Source organism: Clarias gariepinus, chromosome 3 (genome assembly GCF_024256425.1).
Source record: "Clarias gariepinus isolate MV-2021 ecotype Netherlands chromosome 3, CGAR_prim_01v2, whole genome shotgun sequence".
Classification (NCBI taxonomy): domain Eukaryota; kingdom Metazoa; phylum Chordata; class Actinopteri; order Siluriformes; family Clariidae; genus Clarias; species Clarias gariepinus.
In genome coordinates this window covers 4,062,205-4,081,744 of record NC_071102.1, presented here as the reverse complement: position 1 = coordinate 4,081,744, position 19,540 = coordinate 4,062,205, and the positions used below count along the sequence as shown (strand labels likewise).

The 19,540-nt window shown below is 39.1% G+C and overlaps 1 protein-coding gene across 1 annotated transcript; it reads left to right on the top strand.

Annotated features, from left to right (window-relative positions):
* The first annotated feature begins 3,572 nt into the window (after positions 1-3,572).
* Positions 3,573-19,538, top strand: brd7 (bromodomain containing 7). Its single transcript, XM_053493516.1, has 17 exons — positions 3,573-3,724; positions 5,413-5,612; positions 5,701-5,824; positions 6,247-6,304; positions 7,669-7,813; positions 7,902-8,012; positions 8,171-8,346; positions 9,011-9,131; positions 9,218-9,293; positions 9,476-9,583; positions 12,820-12,955; positions 13,348-13,459; positions 14,662-14,718; positions 18,304-18,406; positions 18,628-18,771; positions 18,869-19,012; positions 19,365-19,538. The coding sequence occupies exons 1-17, from the start codon at positions 3,676-3,678 to the stop codon at positions 19,427-19,429; spliced, it is 1,929 nt and encodes a 642-aa protein (XP_053349491.1). The 5' UTR covers positions 3,573-3,675; the 3' UTR covers positions 19,430-19,538.
* The last annotated feature ends 2 nt before the right edge of the window (positions 19,539-19,540 follow it).

Sequence of the window (19,540 nt, the reverse complement as noted above, 5' to 3'; positions counted from 1 at the left end):
AGTGGTTAAGGCATTGGACTACGGTTCGGAAGGTCCCAGATTCAAACCCCACAACCACCAAGTTTCCACTGTTGGGCCTTTGAGCAAGATACAAAATATAAGTGTAAATATATTACCAATATACTATAACATTAGGATATTATACAATGTAATAACATGTTATATGTTATACAGAATCTAAAAAGCTCACAACTATTAAAAATACACTACATTGATAATTAAAATACAACAAATCAAAAGAGACTGGAAGAAAATAAAGGAATAAAGTCTACAGATGGTAAAGTTACCTAGAAAATAAGGCAACACTGCCCTCTAGATCCACGCTCTGATAACAGTCTAGTAATGTAAATTTCCCCTACAAAAAAACTTTTGCATGACTGTAAGGATTGCAAAAGTTTTTTTTTTTATTATGGTAGTGCTTAACTATGTTGATTACTATATGGCTATAAATAATCCGAAATTGTACAGAAGTTCAAAGGTGTTAAAGACTCTTAGTATTAATTCTGTGGCCGTACAGGGGCCACGCTCAGCTACGCTTATCCTAGTCAGTTTTAGATTCCTCACGTCCACCACACAAGATCCTGTATGTAAGCTGATATTATAGAAAGAGTAAAATATCAGGGCACAGGCTCAGGCAGGATACAGCGCCCCCTGGAGCAGATACTGCTAAGGGCCTTGCTTAAGGGCTCAACAGTGCCGTACTAGGGCTAAAACCGCCGACCGACTCTTCGATCACTATACATATTGTTATACACAAATAATGCACCTTCTGACCAATCAAATTTAAACATTCAACCATTCGGTGGTATTAAAGCAAGACAGCTGCGTAAGGTTGCTGGTTTGAGCCCCAGCTCCGCCAGGTTGCCACTGTTGGGCCCTTAACCCTGTCTGTTTCAGGTGTGCTGTATAATGGCTGACCCTGCATGGTGTGTGTTATGCTTTATTCATCAGAGTAATATCAATCTTACCTTTCACTGAGTGGGATTGGATTAAGTTGTAAACTCTTCATAACACTAACTTGGCTACGTCCCAAACAAATGCCTACGATGTCAATGTGGATCTGATGAGCATCATTCTTAAATCACCAGGAAAAAGCAGCTTGGACACATGAAGCTCCTCAAGTTACTATTCTAATCTAATTTTAAAATAAGATAAGATGAGATAAAGTTTATTAATCCAATGGTGTGTAAATTCACAGCAGCTCACAGACAGAGAGTGAAAAGGAAGTTAATGGTTTTATGGGCCCTAATTAACAACTCCTGCACCTCATCAGTACTTACTGATTAAAAGATTGTAGTAACGACTAAATCTCTTCTCTTTATTTAAGATATTGAAAAATTATTTTTTTTAATATCATAATTACTAAAAGAAAAAAAGATCCACATGATTTAAACTGAGTAAACTGCAATGTGAATTGATAATGACACAAAGTTGTGAGTCTTGACAAATGAAAGTATTTAAGGCGCTCGTGAAAAACCTGATCTTAATTATTCCCTGGCTGCAAAACCTGCACAGTTAACTGGTGTTTGTAAAAACATTTCTTCCTTTAGACACACCAAACAACATGCATTTTATGCACTTTCTTAATTCTCAGAGAAATAATAAAAGGAAAATCTTTCCTGGTGCGAGTCTGCAACTACAACTAAATTACGAAGGGAAAAGTCAAAGATCATCATGTGACATAACCTTATTTATCTTACAGTCATGTCAGATATCTAAAGATACATTTTGAAAAGCTGTATACAGTACATACAGTACACCTTTATTAATCTGATTCCAAATTTTGGCTTCACACATTATTACACATTAAAGTAATAATTATTATTATGTATTTATTAGTTAAATGTAATATTTTACATGCAACATTTATACTGTATGCACATATCCATATTTTTAAATATTAAACCACTTATACATGCATTTTTTTATTATGGGAATTATATGCGAAGGTCAACCATGATCATAGGGTTCTGACCAAAACACACCAAGATAACTACATCTAATTTTATTGCCAAATGTTTTACTTAAAAAAAATAAATACTTGCATGTCTTTGGACTGTGGGAGGAAATCAACCAAGCACAGGGAAAACATACTGTACAAACTCCACACACACACACACACACAGACCCAAGGTGGGAGTCGAACAGGGCTGATGTCAGTTTGGGCCCTAAATATTTGTTGTGTGTGTGTGTGTGTGTGTGTGTGAGAGAGAGAGAGAGAGAAAGAAAGAGAGAGAGAGAGAGGGGTGTGTGTGTGTGTGTGTGTGTGTGTGAGAGAGAGAGAGAGAGAGAGAGAGAGGTGTGTGTGTGTTAACATTTGTGATTTGTACATGTGTTCAACAGGTCGCAGATGCCTGAAAGCATCACAATGGTGTTACTCAACGTGATGTCACTGAATGTGTCACTGAATATAATGTTACTCGATATAATGCCACACAGGAAGTTATAATAATTCTTTGGTGTAAGTTTAAGACATTGTCACAGCTGACCCATTTGAGATCAAAAATCTCTCTGCAACTTTACGTCCTCAATGTCTTTCGATCACATCGGCCCGGTTTGTTGGCGATCGTATAAATTCTCTAGGAGGAGTATATCAAAATCCATCGGGTGCATTTTTGCGAACGACTTAAAATAACCGGGACATGCATTACGAAAGTTGTTCAGCTCAATGAACTCTTGATCTGTACCAAGTTTCGTGTGCATACGTGCAAGTGTGTATGAGCTATGCAGCAAAATCTCATGTGGGGGCGCCTGGGGGCCCTGGGCCACACGACTCTCAGGCATCCTAATTGCAACAGATTCCAACCTGCCTGCCAATCTTCATGTGTTTTTGCGCATGTTAAGACCCCCAAAAAGCCCAAAAGGGTGGAAAGAAAATCCTTAGGATAATCTTTAGGAAAACAAGAGGGTCCTGCGCACCCTATAGTGCTTGGGTCCTAAAAAAAAATGCCGGTGTAGCGGGCGTCCCTTAGCATGTAAACAATAGCCATCAGGATCTGCACTCAGGTGGAGCCGTGGGTACCCTCTAGTAAGTAAATAAATTAAATACATATATACATATATATTTTTTTATATTTAACATTAATATTGCAGACTTTGACACACAGGGCGAGGCCCCTAACCCTGTCTGCTCCAGGGTGCCGTACCATGACTGACCCTGCACTCTGACCCCAAACTACTAACAAAAAGCTGGGATATGACAATAATAAAGAATTTTACTGTGCAGTAGTATATGTGACGAATAAAGGCTGAACTTAAACTTAAACACTGCGCCACTGTACTGCCACTGCGAGTCCTGCACACTTTAAAAACATATATAATTTTATTTCTGACACATTTATTTTGTACCTTTACAGAAATTAAAAACATTTAATGTATCTCATTTTAACGCATAAAAAATAGAGGGTCAAAAAAGTTTAAAATCAAGCTGAATACGTTATTAATTTCTCTAAAAATAGTGTCAAATTTGAAGTTGAGTCTAGTTGTCTGACTGTAGTTCTCACCGCCGAGCACAAGATGGCGCTGTTCGGACTGAGCAGCAGGCTAAAACACGCTTTACATATATACACACACACGTAAACGAACATAACACAACACAAAAGACAGAACAGACCGGTTACAGATACACACACGTACACACTGAGCTGCGTGAACAGTTAGCACCGGTAATATATCATGGGGAAAAAGCATAAAAAGCATAAATCCGAGAAGCACACATTCGACGGTAGGACGTTATTTTAAATATATTTAAATATATTTGTATTAACGGCTCTAACAGTCGGCTAGCTAGTTCTCAGTCACTTTAGCTTGTTAGCTAGCCGGCTTTTTTTCCCATCTAGTTGCTAAGGAATGAACGCATTCAGTATATAAAGTAGCTAGCTTAGCTTCTCGAGTATGACTGGGTAAAACGATGACTCGCTGGAGCTTGTTTGGTTTTCTGTAAAGGAGATGTTTGTTTGGAAGGAGTCTCTAATGTCAGTGCTTTGTCACAGTCTGAGGTAAAACTGTATCATGGGTTTACAGTGTTCCTGGTTTCTCTTTAACATGACAAATCATCCACAAAGTTGGAAGCATAACATTGTCCAAGATGTTTTAGGCCTGGCCAAACACTTTTTTCCATGTAGTCTACTTTACCTTGTTTAAATTGACAATATTTCTCTCAATCTAATATTGTTGATTCCAACTAAACTTTTCAACATGGACGCTGATTTGATAGGATATTCGTTTACATGCGCAAAGCGGTTAGAATTGAATTTCTTTTTTTTATGTGCATGAAGTATGTGAAATATATCAAAAAGAAGTAGTTTTTTTTCCAGGTTTAATGGTAGACTTCTCATCAGATTAATCCCACCCTCTGCATTGTGATTGGTCACAAGCATTCAGTCTCATCCATGATTGGTTAGATGATTGGCTTATTTTTTGGCGCGGGGGGGGGGGGGGAGCTGGGGTGTAATGTCAGCTTATGAATGTGTAGTGGAGGAAAGTAATAGGTTACTGATAGGCATGGCTTTAGACTGTGAGAGAAAACCCACCAAGCATGGAGGGAACACGCAAACTTCACGCTCACAGACCCTAAGGCGGGAATCGAACACTTGACCCTGGTGGTCTTAGGCGACAGTGCTAACCACTAAGCCACCAGGACAACGATGCCCAGAAAGAATATATTTATTCTGATAATAATGTGTTTACACAGATAATTTTTCTTGATGAACAGATTATCAAAGGTCGTTCCCATTAAAAAATCAATTCCGGATCAGGCCAGTCTGATCGAGGTGTTTACACGATGCATTTTTATTCTGATCGGGCTTTTACGCCCATTATTATTTTAAGGTTCATGTAAATGCACCTAGTGGCAGCTGCGCCGTACTGGGGCTCGAACCCATGACCATCTGATCAGCAACTCAGCACCTTAACCATTTGAGCTACCACTGCCCCTTTATAAGATTATTTTTTTTATTTAATGTGGCCTAACATACATGGATGTGCAAGAAGCAAATAAAGTTTTTTGTTTGTTTTTGAGTAAGTAAGGCTTAGCTATTACAAAACTATTAATACTGTGCTGTGGGTTATGCGGTGGAGCGTCCATGGATTGGAGTTGTTTGTCTGATACATCCAATGGGTTCTCCCAATCAACCTTTGGGCTCTTTGCCTGCTGGGCCTAGTGCGCAGTGGGCTGTGATGCTCTGGATGTTTTGGTACCTCACTATCATGGCCAGCATTGACTTTTCTTTGAGATTGAACCAGATGGGTATCTGTGAGCATTGTGTGCTCATGATCCTGTCATGTATTTACTGGTGTATAAAAGATCATCAGTACTATTCATTTCACTAATGGTGGTGTTAAGGCTTTGGCTGTTCATATATACAGATACATAATATAACAGTTTTTTTTTTTTTTTCATTTGTGCACCAGAATACGCAGACAGACCGCTGAAGCTCGTCCTGAAGGTGGCGGGTAATGAGGTCACCACCGGAAGTGCCAGCCTCGAACCCATTCACGACGAGCAGGTAGACTCTGACAAGCACAAGGACAAAAAGAAGAAGAAGAAAAAGAAGGACGAAAAGGACAAGGAGACTCCCCCAGGGTCACCCGGAGAGGAAAAGAAAAGAAAGGTGATCAGTCAGACTGTGTGAATGTTGACATAGTTGTTACATACCTGGTTTAAAGGCAGTCATGTTTGCATCGTGTTTGTGCTTCTAGATGACGAAGAAGAGGAAAGGTCACGATTTGGGTGACGCAGACTGGGACGAGCAGAGCAGAACTCCAGCCCGGTCCGATGTATCCCAGGATAAACCCCTCACTCCGTCACTGGTTAAACCAGAAGGTGATTCCTCCATTATTTGTAATATGAGCATGAGTATACAACGCAGATATTTTTACTCACCATGGAGTTTACATTAAGTATACATAGTTTACATTGGATCTGGAGAAAACTTTTTTTCTTTTTTCTTTTTTTTAAATCATCATCTGAAATATTAGCACCAGGATTTTTCTGATTATTAAACCAAAATTTGATAAACTGCGTACGTCATGAGACGCCTTTGGATACCAAATGTTTTTTCTTTTTATTGTTTCTGCGTGAATGTTTAGAAATAGTGTGAAGTGGATATGTGGTCAGTATTTGTTTGTTTGTTTTGGCAAGTCTTGTTTTATTGTGGACAGCAGACTCAGTGTGTTACAGTGTGTACAGGGTGTCTGTTCAGAAAGTTCAGCATCTGTAATAATTGTCATTTTTTTCTTGAACAGAAAAAGAACAGACGCCACTACAGGAAGCACTGAGTCAGCTGATCAGGCAGTTACAGAGGTATAGACACTTTACTGCGTGTTTAAATACATGAACATACACATATTTAGGGGTGGGCGATATACCGGTAGACACGATTAACCAGTAGAAATTGGTCAACTGATGCAGATTTTGGTCTATCGTCTTAATCGCGGTTGTGATCACGTGATGTTGCACGTTACATAACCACGCAATACACATTCACTTATCAATAGTTAGACGAAACCATGGCACCTGATTGAGCCAAATATCTGCACGGCCCAGTGGACAGCGCAGCGCGACTATCTGGACAGCGCAAAGATGATCTGGTTTATTCGCAGAGTCAGGTGGATCGCGCGCGACTCTGATAAAAATAAACCGCGCCGACCATCAAATTACATTTTACCCTGCTGGGATGCGCACATACAAACCAGGCATGGCAAGGCGGAAACAATATTAAACAGTCCTGACATTTTAAATAAACTGTCGTCAAACACTGCAGTTTCTATAAAGGAAAAATAAACATAATAAATTTAAATAAAGTTCAACTTCATAATGTCTGCCAATATCGTTATAGCCTAAGTATAAAAAAAACAGCTTTCACTTTGTGCACTCTAAACTACAGAGGGGAATTGTGGGTAAAATGTAATTTGATGGTCGGCGCGATCTATTTCTATCAGAGTCGCGCAGTTTGTGATTCGAGCAGCGCTGCATAAGTTGGTCCGCGCTGCGCGATCCACCAGGCTGCACAAATAAACCAGATCATCTCTGCGCTATCCAGATAGTCACGCCACGCCGTCCACTGGTCCGCGCCGCGCCGTCCACCTGGCCGCGTCGCGCCGTCCACCTGGCCGCGCAGATTTTTGGCTCAATCGGGTGCCACGGTTTCGTCCAACTTTTGATGTGTTTGACACATACACCTCAACAATGGAAGAAGACGGTTCAGCAGGAGTGAGTTTGCTTATATGTGACGAAACCAACAACGAGGAGATTGTAAAGGTGCATAATTTGTGGTGTGGAATTGGTTTGGGTATAAGAAAAGTGATACGAATCAGACGAACATGATTTGCAAGCTATACAAGTGCACTCTTTTAGCAAGCGGTGGAAACATGTCAAACCTTTTCTATCATCTGAAATCCAAACATCCAAACGAATATGGCCAAAGTAAAAAAAAAATGCGGCAAACCTCAGCAATTCACAGTTTAAATAAAATGACGTTATGTAAAACAGTTTTTTTTTGTGTTTGGATTTTTGTTTATTCATTTTTAGATACAAAGTGCTATATTGTGATATATATCGTTATCGAGGTAGAAAATGTTGGTTGTATCGCCCATCCCTAAACATATTGTTATTCGTTGCTCTTTCTCTTTTTATTTATTTATTCTTCTTGACCTTTTTTTTATAAGAAAAGACCCGAATGCGTTCTTTTCGTTCCCTGTGACGGATCTGATTGCACCAGGCTACTCTCTGATCATTAAGAGGCCGATGGATTTCAGCACAATGAAGGAAAAAGTGAAGAGAGAGTGCTACCAATCACTAGACGAACTGAAGGTAGGGGGTCTACGCTCAGTCTTTTTTTCATTTTCGTCATAGTTTGATGCTTGAAGCTGTGTTTTTCATTTTTTTGTTTGTTTGTCAGATGGATTTCAAGATTATGTGCGAGAATGCCATGATTTACAACAAGCCAGATACGATTTACTACAAGGCTTCGAAGAAGCTTCTGCACTCTGGAATGAAGATCCTGAGCCATGTGAGTTGACTTGCATGTCCTTGCACACTGCAGACACTAGAGGGCAGCAGTGTACACAATTACAATAAAACTGCAGCAGTGGATTTTACAGCAAGTAAGAGTTAGGATGAAAAACTCACGTTCAAGCATGTGTATGAGCGATAAATGTGTGTGTGTAGGAAAGACTTGAGAGCCTGAAGCAGAGCATTGAGTTTATGGCAGACCTGAAACCTGGCAGAGGTTCAGAGGACGCAGAGGAACAAGGCTCATCCATGGACCACAAAGACAGGTCGTCTCCCATGGATACCAGTGACAACTCGCAGTCCCCCAGAGTGGCGCACAGAGACACACCCAGGTACAATCTAGATTTCCCATACCCCTAATCAGCTCACTCAGGGGCTCGGATCGTGTTTCTCAACATTGCTTTTTTTAATTACAAATTTATTTTGTTACTGTTTCATGCCTTAAAAACCATTAGAACAGTTTGTAATCACATGATCTTCAGTACAAAAATAACCACTGATGGCCCGGGTGTGTTTGTCCCAGAGCAGCGTTAAAATAAATATTGGCTTATGGAAAGAATGATGTGAAAGAGTGCATATGGCAAAAAGTCCCTGAATGACAAAAACATCCAAAAACACTTCTGTAGAGCAATAGTGTCCAGTTTGTCTTTTTCGGACAAAAACAACACTCTAAGTCTGTCAGTCTGTCTATGTTTTTATTTTTGCTATGCCTTTTTTCTGTTTTTTTTTGTTGTTTTTTTTAAGCTGTTTGCATGTCATCTCGTCCACTCACTTTCTCTCGGTTTCTACTTGTTTATTTGTCTTTTTATGTCTGTTAACTTATTACTGTCCATCTTTGTCTGTCTGTCTCACTTTTTTTTTCCTGTCCATAAATCCGCCACCGATTATACCAATTAAAACTTAATCACCTTCGACTAAATAAAAATAACACAAGATATTTAAAGCATGTAATTGATATATTTTTAAAGAATTGTTCTTTTTCTGTGTGTTTTCCAGTAAAGAGTCTAAAGAGGAGGCTCAGAGGAGTGCAAACCAGGCAGAGAAAGATCTAGAAGAGATTAAGAAGTTGATAGAAGAGTCTGGAGGGAAACTGTCCAGCAGGAGCCTTCAGTGCGAGGTGAGTCAGTTACCTGAGACGGACTGCGCCGGAGTCTGCGTCTCGGCAGCCAGGTCACGTCTTTTGTTTTGTTCTTCGTCTCCCAGGTGGACTTTGGGCGGAGGAAGTCTGATGGTACGACCACGCTGGGCATCGTGAACCCTGCTGATCTAAGTGCTGGAGGTAACAGAGTCAGGCAGCAATATAAACACAATCTCTAAGTTAAATTAATCGCAGAAGTAAATAAAAACACACTCATTTATATTGTTAATCATCTGGTTTGAGTGATCTGTAATGGAATGTATGCAGCATTGAGAGTCCTGGGCTATTTTCATACATAGTTTTGTGCGTTTGTGTTTTTCCAGATCCAGGGTATTGTCCAGTGAAGCTGGGGATGATGGGAGGCCGGCTTCAGGCTGGAGTGAACACATTGCAGGGTTTTAAAGAGGATAAAAGAAACAGAATTGTTCCAGGTAACTGACACAAACACACACAGACACACACAATATTTCTGCCTGTCTTACTATGTTTTTTCCTTTGGCTTTGTTTCTCTCTCTTTCCTGTTTCTTGATGTCTGCATGTCTCTGTCCTTCTCTGCCTCTTTCTGTCCATCTGCATCTTTTACTTTATATATATTTATCTGCCTGACTCTCTATCCATCTACATTTCAGATATGCAGTAGGTAACATTGTTAGCTATATCAATATGTTAAAGTGACGACTTTCCATCATTAAGACATAAGTACTTTTCTGAAAAAAAAAATGTTGCTTTTCTTAAAAAAAAAAGTGTATATAAAGTATCAGCAGCTGAAATGTAAAATCCAGACAGTATTGACAATGATATAGAGTTACTATTGGCACACAGCACTGCCTTCTTGCACGTCCAGCAAGTCCAGCTGCTGCCAAACGTCATTGAATATTCTGAGGACTTGTAATGTGTAACCATAGACAACCAGCCACGCCATCAAATAAGTCTGTCCTTTCCTGGGGTTGTCACTCCAGACTGAGCAATCAGCAGTGAAACCAGTTGTTCATAATTTGTACACAAAATATATAAAAAAATTATAATATAACATTTATTTTGTCCATGAGTATATAATGTATGAGGCCAGACATTTTTGTCTTTGCTTTTGCTCAAGAATCCAACAAAATAATTCTCCATTGCAGTCACACCAGCGGCTTCTGAATAATGTCCGGGATAAGGTCACACCCAGTGTTCCCAGTAATAGTAACTAGGTCCGATTTCATAAGAACACCAAAGTGGCTTTACAGGGAGCTCATTTATACGTAAAAGTTCAGATGCTGTCAGATTTAAAAAAGGAAAAAAAACAACAGTACAGGTTTCTCTCTCTCTCAACTAGGCTGTTATTTGTTTAAAAGACAGTTCTCAACCCAGCAGTGTTTAAAATAAGCAGTAATACAAATAAGACATGACATGATGAAATAAAACGCATGAATTAGCTCACATTATCAATCATACTTCCCCTGTGCTCGAGGCTTTAAGTATTAGTATTTTGATAAATGTCTTATTACAGGTAAGGTAAGAGTGTTGGGCCTCTCTTAGACTTGTGATTAATATACAATAGCCAGTCGTTGACTCATTCAAGCCGCTTTCTTTAGACGAATAAACACTGCTGAAATAATCAGACATGACATCAGCAAACCCGGTAAAAAAAAACGCAGCATCTGCCAAACTGTCAAATCAGTGGATAAAGAAATGCATTCCTGATGTAAACTAACTAGTTTTCCGTAGGATCGTTTTTCTCCTCACCCTGTGCCACACCTCTTTTTCCCATTAATTTTCCTGAACAGCTGAAGTGATGAAAGCATCACCATGGCAATGTTTTTATGCATACACAGACTCAACTATTAAAGACTATGGAAAAATTTGTGAAAAAGAAATTTACAGGAAGGCCTTTAAACCCTCAATTATACAGCTGTGTAAAGTCAAAGTTTTTATTTTGTTTTAAATAGGAGTAGTAAAATTATAATAAAAAAATTAATGCAATATTACTGTAATTGTTAGTCGTATGTATATGTAGGCGCATATGAAATAGGTAAATCTTTGATCAACTACTTGCCATTAAGAATTTATTAGGTAAAAAATGTATTAAACTACAATTTTTTGCATAATATTCTTATTCTGTACATAAAAATACACTGCAGTGGACCAGATACTAATTCTATACCATATTTTCAGTGTGTATAAAATGTCCACAATTCTGTTTATTGTGTGTGCGCGGGCGGGAAAAATGAGTCGGCCTCACCGGTTTCAATGAATCAGTCTGGGAGCACGGTGATAGTAAATGTCTGTCCTAAAACATCGCTCATACTTAAAGGGAGGTTCTTGTGCTTGACACTAGCTCTGCAATGTATGCAAAGTTCACGAAACATCACCATGGTTTTGAAACGGAGGAGAAAAAAACGCCTTAGTTGAAGCCTGTGTATATGCTTCATTCACCGAATACTGATTTCTTAATGTTATTTAGCCTAAATAAGCAATAACAAACAGCGGGGGGCTTTTTCCTCTTCCATGTCACCTGCGATGTTATCATGCCACACGCGCTTCAACTGGAGAATAACATTACGTCATTAAACTGTGAAGAAGTTGCAGTTTTAGGCCTTGTTCACACAGGCGTTAAGTTTTGGATAAACAAACTTTTGAACGTCCTAGACGTTTATGTTGCGTTTTGTAGTGGCCTACAAAACGCCTGCAGCCCAAATTGTAGTTTGTGTGTTAACCTGTGGGGGCAGTGTTGTGAACTGGATATGAAAGTCCGCCGCTACTGGGTTCACTCTCTGACTGCACAACTTCGGATTAAAGGAACTTTTTTCTGTGGTTTATGAAGAAATGCGAACATTTCCGTGTACGTTTTTCAACCAATTTTTTATTTTATTTTGCCCCTTTCCGCATTTCCCCATGTATAGCATGTAGTATCATGGGATATATCCGGTCCTCCGTAGCGTAAAATAAACGCGAAGAAAACGCAATAGAAGCAGTGAGGTTTTGAAAGCCAAGAAAAAGCTGCATGCAACGTTTAAACGCGCAGCCGGACAAACGCACGTCACCAAAGCCTGTGTGAACATTCTCATTGACTCCTACGTGTAGAAAACACTCGCCGCTTGATCCGGGCTCACCGAACGCTACAAACGCAAGAAAAACACTCGATTTTAACGCCCATGTGAACAAGGCCTTAATGAAGTACAGAACACATGCCTTAGAAAATCCGATCTGTCTGTTTACACGACAATCACACTAGCACATATCTGATTTATATTTGATTTACTTCCACATATGAAGGAGGCCTGAAACCGATCTCGAAATATCGGAATGCATGCGTTTGTTCCTGTTTACATGGACATAGAACATATCAGATATGTATCACATATGAGCAAAAAATCGGAATTGGGTTACAATTAACTGACAGTGTAAACGTAGCTTTATAGTGCAGAACCTATAAACTAAACATAAGAAATCATTTTCTGAACACAAAAAGAATGCACACAGGCACATACACAACTCGTATTCATTTATTTTATTTAAAAAAAGTCTATCTAGGTGTTAAGTTGTTAAAGAATAGTAAAAGCGTAAAAAATTTTAAACACAGGATCTTTTAAAATATATTTTAAACATTATTTGCACAATTTGCCATTTTTTTTGTGTGATCTCGTGCAGGGTGTCCGTCTGAATGTGTTTTCTTCTATTTCAGTGATGTATATGAATTATGGACCGTTCAGCTCCTACGCTCCAACGTACGATTCCAGTTTTGCAAACATCAGTAAAGAGGACTCTGACCTGATCTACTCCTGCTATGGAGACGAGTCTAGCCTACAGGGTTCTGAGAGGTGCGTGTGTTTGGATTATTTGTGCATATTCGAATGCAGAAAAAAAAACACTGTTTAAAGAAATGCGAACATTTCCGTGTACGTTTTTTTTCTGTGTACTTCATATGTGGAAAAACATCATAAAATCTAATCTGTATTATATTAACTGGAAATATCTAATATAGGCTTGTTTTCAGCTGAGCTTACTGTGCAATAAAGGATAAGTAATAGGAAATGCTTGAAATTTCACCTACAGCTTTCTGCCATGTGTGTGAGTGAGTCTGCTCTTCCAGCCCCCACGGCGCAATCAATGCCACCATTCATACAGTCACCACATCACACTCACTTAGGAATGTTATTTAACACTTGTACATATGTCGTGTGTGTGTGTGCATATGTGTGTCGTACACTAGTGCTGCAGATTTCCTGGCCAAGTCAGAAGAGTATATGTGCAGACTGGCAGATAATGTTTTGGACTCCCTGACCAACGGAGAGCACTCCAGACGTCTGAAAGAGACCGAAGCTGTAAGGATGAACATTTTTAATAAGTGTCATATAAGAACAGTTTCTTCCTGCCAAGATCAAACTGGGGATTTAAATCAGAAGACAGTGGAAATGTGCCAGCATTTCGTTTAAAATAGCCTTCGACATGTTAAAGATTAGAATTAAGTTTAGAAAAAAATAATTATCCATGGCTAAGGAACATCTCTACACATCCATGTTACCCTACCATGCCTAGCTGACTGCTAACTAGCTAGCTCATATTTGTTAGATTTTTTTTTTTTGATGACCTTCAGTTGCTCGTCGATTGTACAAGCCCCAATTTACGAACATTTGAGTTACAGATTTTTCACAGATACAAACAGTTCTACAAACATTCAAATATGCGAACAAATCACAGATGCAGCTCGCATGTATTGTACAAAAAAAATAGACACTTCAGTGCACCAGATATCAATATTTACAAATATATACAATATTTTAAGTGTGTAAGTGAAGGTAAAAAAATGTATAAGTCCGGTATATTGTATGTGTGTGTGAGGATGCGAGAGAAGTGAGTCGGCCTCAACGGGTTTCAGTGAATCAGTCCAGGAGCATGATCATGTCATGAACATGGAAATATCTGTCCTGTAGGTCAATGATCCTTATTTTGGAGTTTACAGTCCAATACATTGGAAAACAACTCTGAGACTTAATTGCGTCCGGGATTCCCCTCGCAATTTAAAGGTGCAGAGACAACATTTCACTGAGAGATTAATTTTCTTAGGCATGATTATCTTAAATACTAATTTTTTTGTATGTATGTATGTAGTTTGTATGTAGTCTGTATGTAGACATACTGAGTTGATCTCCAAAATTAGCTGTTCTGCTGTTTAAACCAAGAACTGAGCGATATGATAAAAAAAATATATTGTGATATTTTTAAATGATACATAAGTATGATGTTCACTTTTATATATAATTTAGCTCAAAAATATTCTGAAAAACAATAGTGCTACAGAAAAAATGAAAACCTGTTAAATTGGTAATGGTAAAAAGTGCAAGCTCTGAACCACATTTCAGGCAAGGCTTGATTCTTCTTCTTTTTGATGCAAGTGTGAATATTTGCAATTATGTGAAAGACAATCTATCCTAGATCCTGTGCTTTTATTTACTCTGCATGTAATTGATCACAAAAGTCAAATGATTAAGGGGGAAAATCTGTTTGGCCTTTTTTTTTTTTACAGAGTACGCAAGAAGAGGAAAAGCCAGCAGAGAAGGCAGTTGCTGCAAATGATGTTGAGGTAAAACAATATAAAGAGGGAAAAACTGACTATTTTTAGAACAACCACAGTTTTTATAGCTGGTTTTTATCATTAGTCATCCGAGTGATGGGAAATTCCCGGGGCCCTAAAACCTGAGTCATACCTCTTGACCTCTTTCAGTCATGTGATCTTTTGATCATAGCTACTACAGTTTTGACTATAATCAAGAACCATACTCAGGAAATCGAAGGCAGAAATTAAATTTTCAACATAAACTGCTAATTAAAATGTATTTTAATCTATACCAAGTGCTACAGGAAAAAATCAGTACAGATCCGGATTCAGGAAAGACATAACCTGTACTCGACTGCTCTGATACAGTCCAGTACATCCCACCAAAATAATGAATCTATAATAATAATAATAATTTTTCGCTGTCTTTATTAAAAAACGAGGCAACCAAAAGTGTCCAATGTTGTGCACCACCTAAACATCAAGTTATGTAAGCTACAGAAAAATATTATGCAAAACAATCCATGTTGGTTAATAATTTTTTAATTGGTTAATTTCTCATCAGCAATAAAACATTTAAAGATTAATTACAGTACCAATGTCAGCAGACGAACGTAGTACTGAAGAAAGTCATGTGACGTCAAGTGAGGCAAGATGTTACCTTACCACGAACGTTCTAGAAGTTCGAACTGCAGATCTTACAATTACTATTTGAATCTAAAAAGGTAACCCACTTGGTTTCAGCGAGAACACCTTAGACTAGCCGTTGCTAAATTCACAGACACTTAGTGTATACTGTTTATTCCAACCACTTCCCAAGTGGAAGTCTGAGGGATTTCAAGAGTACAAAAAGACTAGCGGTGCTTTGGTGCTGGATGGGTTTGTAAAACGAAGCTGTGGGAGTTTAAAGATTTCTAAAAAAAAATTCACGATCATTTCAGTGGAACAGCAGGAACACTATTTAGAGTTAGAAACAGAAACAAAGTTTGTATTTATGTTTATACTAGCCAGTGATATTTATTATGTACTTTATTACAGGTTGGTAACAAAAAAAAAAAAATAACAGTCACAAGCTTGGGGTATTTAGCTATCGCCACCTACATCATGTTGTACGTATCAGTCAGATCAGCTATAACATGAGGACCTCTGACGAGTAAAGAATAAATTAGATTATCTTGTTTCACTTGCACCTAGAAGTGGGTGAGAAACATTTAAATTTAACCACAAGTAAATGTTTAGTCTCTGAAGTTTTAATGTGTTGAAAGCAGAAAAAATAAGCAAGGGCCAAATTGTGATCGGCTAGAGAGCCGACTCTTAACTGCACTCTCGTGAGATCTTCCTGGTCTGCAGTAGTCAGGATCAATGAAAAACGTCAAAGAAGGAACCAGCAACAGGGACATGGATGGGCCCAGGATCACTGAGGCACCCTAGAGTAGGCACGTGAGCATCAGAACTGGACCATGGTCTAGTCTTCTTTTACATCTTGTGGATGGCCAAGTGTGTGTCTGTTGCTTACCTGATAAAGAAAAGGCACAAGGATGCATTATGGGAAGAAGGCAAGCAGGTGGAGGCAGTGTGATGTTCTGGACAATGGTCTTCTGGGAAACCTACTGAGTAGCCCTGCCATTAATATAGATGTTACTTTGTTACCTAGACCAACTACACACCTTCATGAACAAGGTGTTCCTTGATAGCATTTGTCTCTTTTAGCAGGATAATGCACCCTGACGCACTGCAAAAAAAGTGGTTCAGGAATGGTTTGAGGAACAACAATGAGTTTGTGGCGTTGATTCGGCCTTCAGACCTCAATCAAACTCTAGAAAAACAAATGCAATCAACAGAGGCCCCACCTCACAACTTGCAACACTTACAGGATCCGCTCCTGGCAGCTGGGTGCCAGATACCACAGCACACCTCTAAAGGTCTGGCGCAGACCATGACTCAAATCGTCAGGGCCAGGGTATGATTTCTTTTCTAGGTGTTGTTGCTACATGCAGTTCAGCACATTGAGTCCATAATCCCTCTAGTGGTGTTGGTCACATAAAACAGCTCAATCATCACATGAAAGTGTGAACCGATGTCACTGATACGGGTAAAATGTTATATGATGGGTGTTAAGTGTACACCTTAATACCCTCATCATTTTTAAATCGCATTTCCACAACGACTTAAAATGTCTTAAATCAACCAAGCTATTGAAGTATTTTACAAATTAAAGGCATTGCACATTAAGGTTATTTGTATTTTTTTTACTTGTAAAACTAGAGTGAAACAAGTCAGAGAATAAACCCAAATCTACCCAAAAAAAACAAAAGGTGCGCGGTAGCTGAACATGACAAATAATTTCTCATGTGATCGATCCATCCTGGTGAGAGTGGGGGTGTGTGGTCAGTACAGTGTAAGCAGCATTGTCGGCGAGACGCTTCGGTATTGTGAGACTGTCAGTTAATGGTTTGCGCACATAAAAGTTTTTGTAAACGATTTCAAATCACATGCCGCCCACCACTGCCAAAAGTATAAAGCAGCCTTAAAGCAGTTGAACAAAGCACTTCGTGCAGCAAAGTAATGTCTAAAGGCAAAAACAACAAATCATCGATTGCCACTTAATGCTGTTAAAGTTTGGAGAAGTAAAGATAAGGCATTGCGACCCTTAACTCGGGTCCAGATGTTGAGCGTGTTTGCTACAGACTTTTAAAGCATTTGGATGTTTTATGAAGCAGGGGTTTTTTTTCTCTCTGAGGGAGTTCCCCTTAGAACCTCAAATATCAGGAAAGCAAGAGTTGTAACCTGAGTTGTAAGAGTAGAGGTGTATATTTGACATGACTATTTCAAAGCCAAATACAAACAATAAGACCGATTAACCAACGCTTTTATTTTATAGACATTACAGATAATTGCGAACTGCCTACTGTTCCGACATTTTCATTTAAATTCTGGCTGCTAAATCAGAGAGGTCCACAGTATTCACATTTTTTCGCTCTCTCTCTCTACTGTAATGCAGCTGTGTCAATAAAGCTAGTCGACCCTTCCACACACACAAGTATAAAACGGCATTTACCATACAGTCTCACTTCTACCAAAAAAAAAACTGGGGGCAAAAAATTGTCATGCACTTCTAAATCAAGTTGAAATCTCTCATTTCAAGATTGTAAGAATATTTTTTTTAAAGGAATGTGGTTTCTTTAAAGCCAGCATAAGTCTCAAATTTTCCCTGCTGGTGTAAATGATTTGAGTAAGAAAGGACTAAATGACTAGGTGTGACTTTCAAGACTGTACATCTCAAGTGTTTATTGTTTGCGTTTACTAATTATTTTAGTCATTTCCTTCTCCCACCCGAGTCACCCGTTATGCCATAAGTGCGTATGTGGGTGGGAACAAAAGGAATTTCTGGTGTATCCAAATGTCAGGGAAATCTAACCAGCATGTTGCGTTTCTGGAATTTATCATGCAGGTTCAGTTCTAGTTGCGCAAGTTTAACATCTTGTGTGTAATTAACTATCTGTGACGACACAATAAAATAAAACAGCTGTATCCAGAGTGAGAGCTTTGTTTCTTTTTTTTTTTCCTTAAATGCCTAATTGTTTTTTTCTTTTTCTCTCTCTCGCCCTCTAGGTGGTCAGGTCGGAGTTCAAAAAGGCAAACAGCAACGTTCTGACTTCAGTCATCAGTTTGGGTTTGGGTCTCGACCTCATACCAGAGAGCTTTGACTCGCAGGGTGAGTGCACACACACACACACACACTCGCGCACAACACACAAATTTCCTTTGAGTCTACTACTTCAGAACATCCTTTCAGCCCTGATTTAAAATTCCTAAAGCCCTCACATAATCACGTGCAGAACACAATTTTCATTCAGGCCGCACCTCACGCACTTTCGTAAGTGAGAGCAGGAGTATCGTCGTCTGACGCACTTCTGCTTTTTGTCCATGTCTCAGAAGCTGAACAGTTCCAGAAGAAGCTCGACGAGACAACGCTTTTGCTGAGGGATCTGCATGAAGCTCAGCGAGAGAGACTCAGTGCCAAACAGCCTCCTAATATGATCTGCCTGCTCGCTCCTACTGCGAAGGAGTTACAGCTAGGTAGGCGCACACACACACAGATCACAACGCTCAGAAACTACAATTATACAGGCACAGCTTACAGTTTCTGACGTGTACCTGTTGTTTGTGTGTGTAGCGGAGAAGGTGACGGAAAACTTGGCACAGCTGACCAGTCAGGTGACTCCTGGAGATGTGAGCAGTGTGTACGGAATTAGGAAAGCTATGGGCGTGTCACTGCCTAGTGATCCTGCAGAGGGGACATTTACACACCTGACCACAGGTAACCAAAAAACAAAAAAAACACACAAACACACTGACTAAATGTTTCACACTTTTAAATGTAATTTTGCAAGCAATACATTCCAAGTCTAATTTATTAGTTTAAATATAAATGCTTTCGCGTACTGCACTTCGAGTGCCGCAGCAAAATTCAAGGTGCAGTTTGTAACACATTAAGCTGTTTCTAGAGAAAAAGATCGACTCCTTTATTTTTACTACAGGGGGAGGTTTTTTTCCCCCCCAGTTATTAGCTTCACCCACTATCTGAACAAATCACCTCTTTTGTAAAATCTAAAGGATATTCGTAATCAAGAGTACTCGTGTCTAAGAGTATACGTTTTATGATTTTACAGTGGGAGCAGAGCAGCTGGACGGAGTGTGTACAAGCTCTGACGACGTCTCTGCCATCACAGTCTAACTCTATTGGTCACGCCCGGATCGACGATGCTCACTTTGCCTGATGTTTATATACAGTTTGCCTAATAAATGTTTTTTTTTTTTTTTTTTAAATATATAATATACCTGGGCA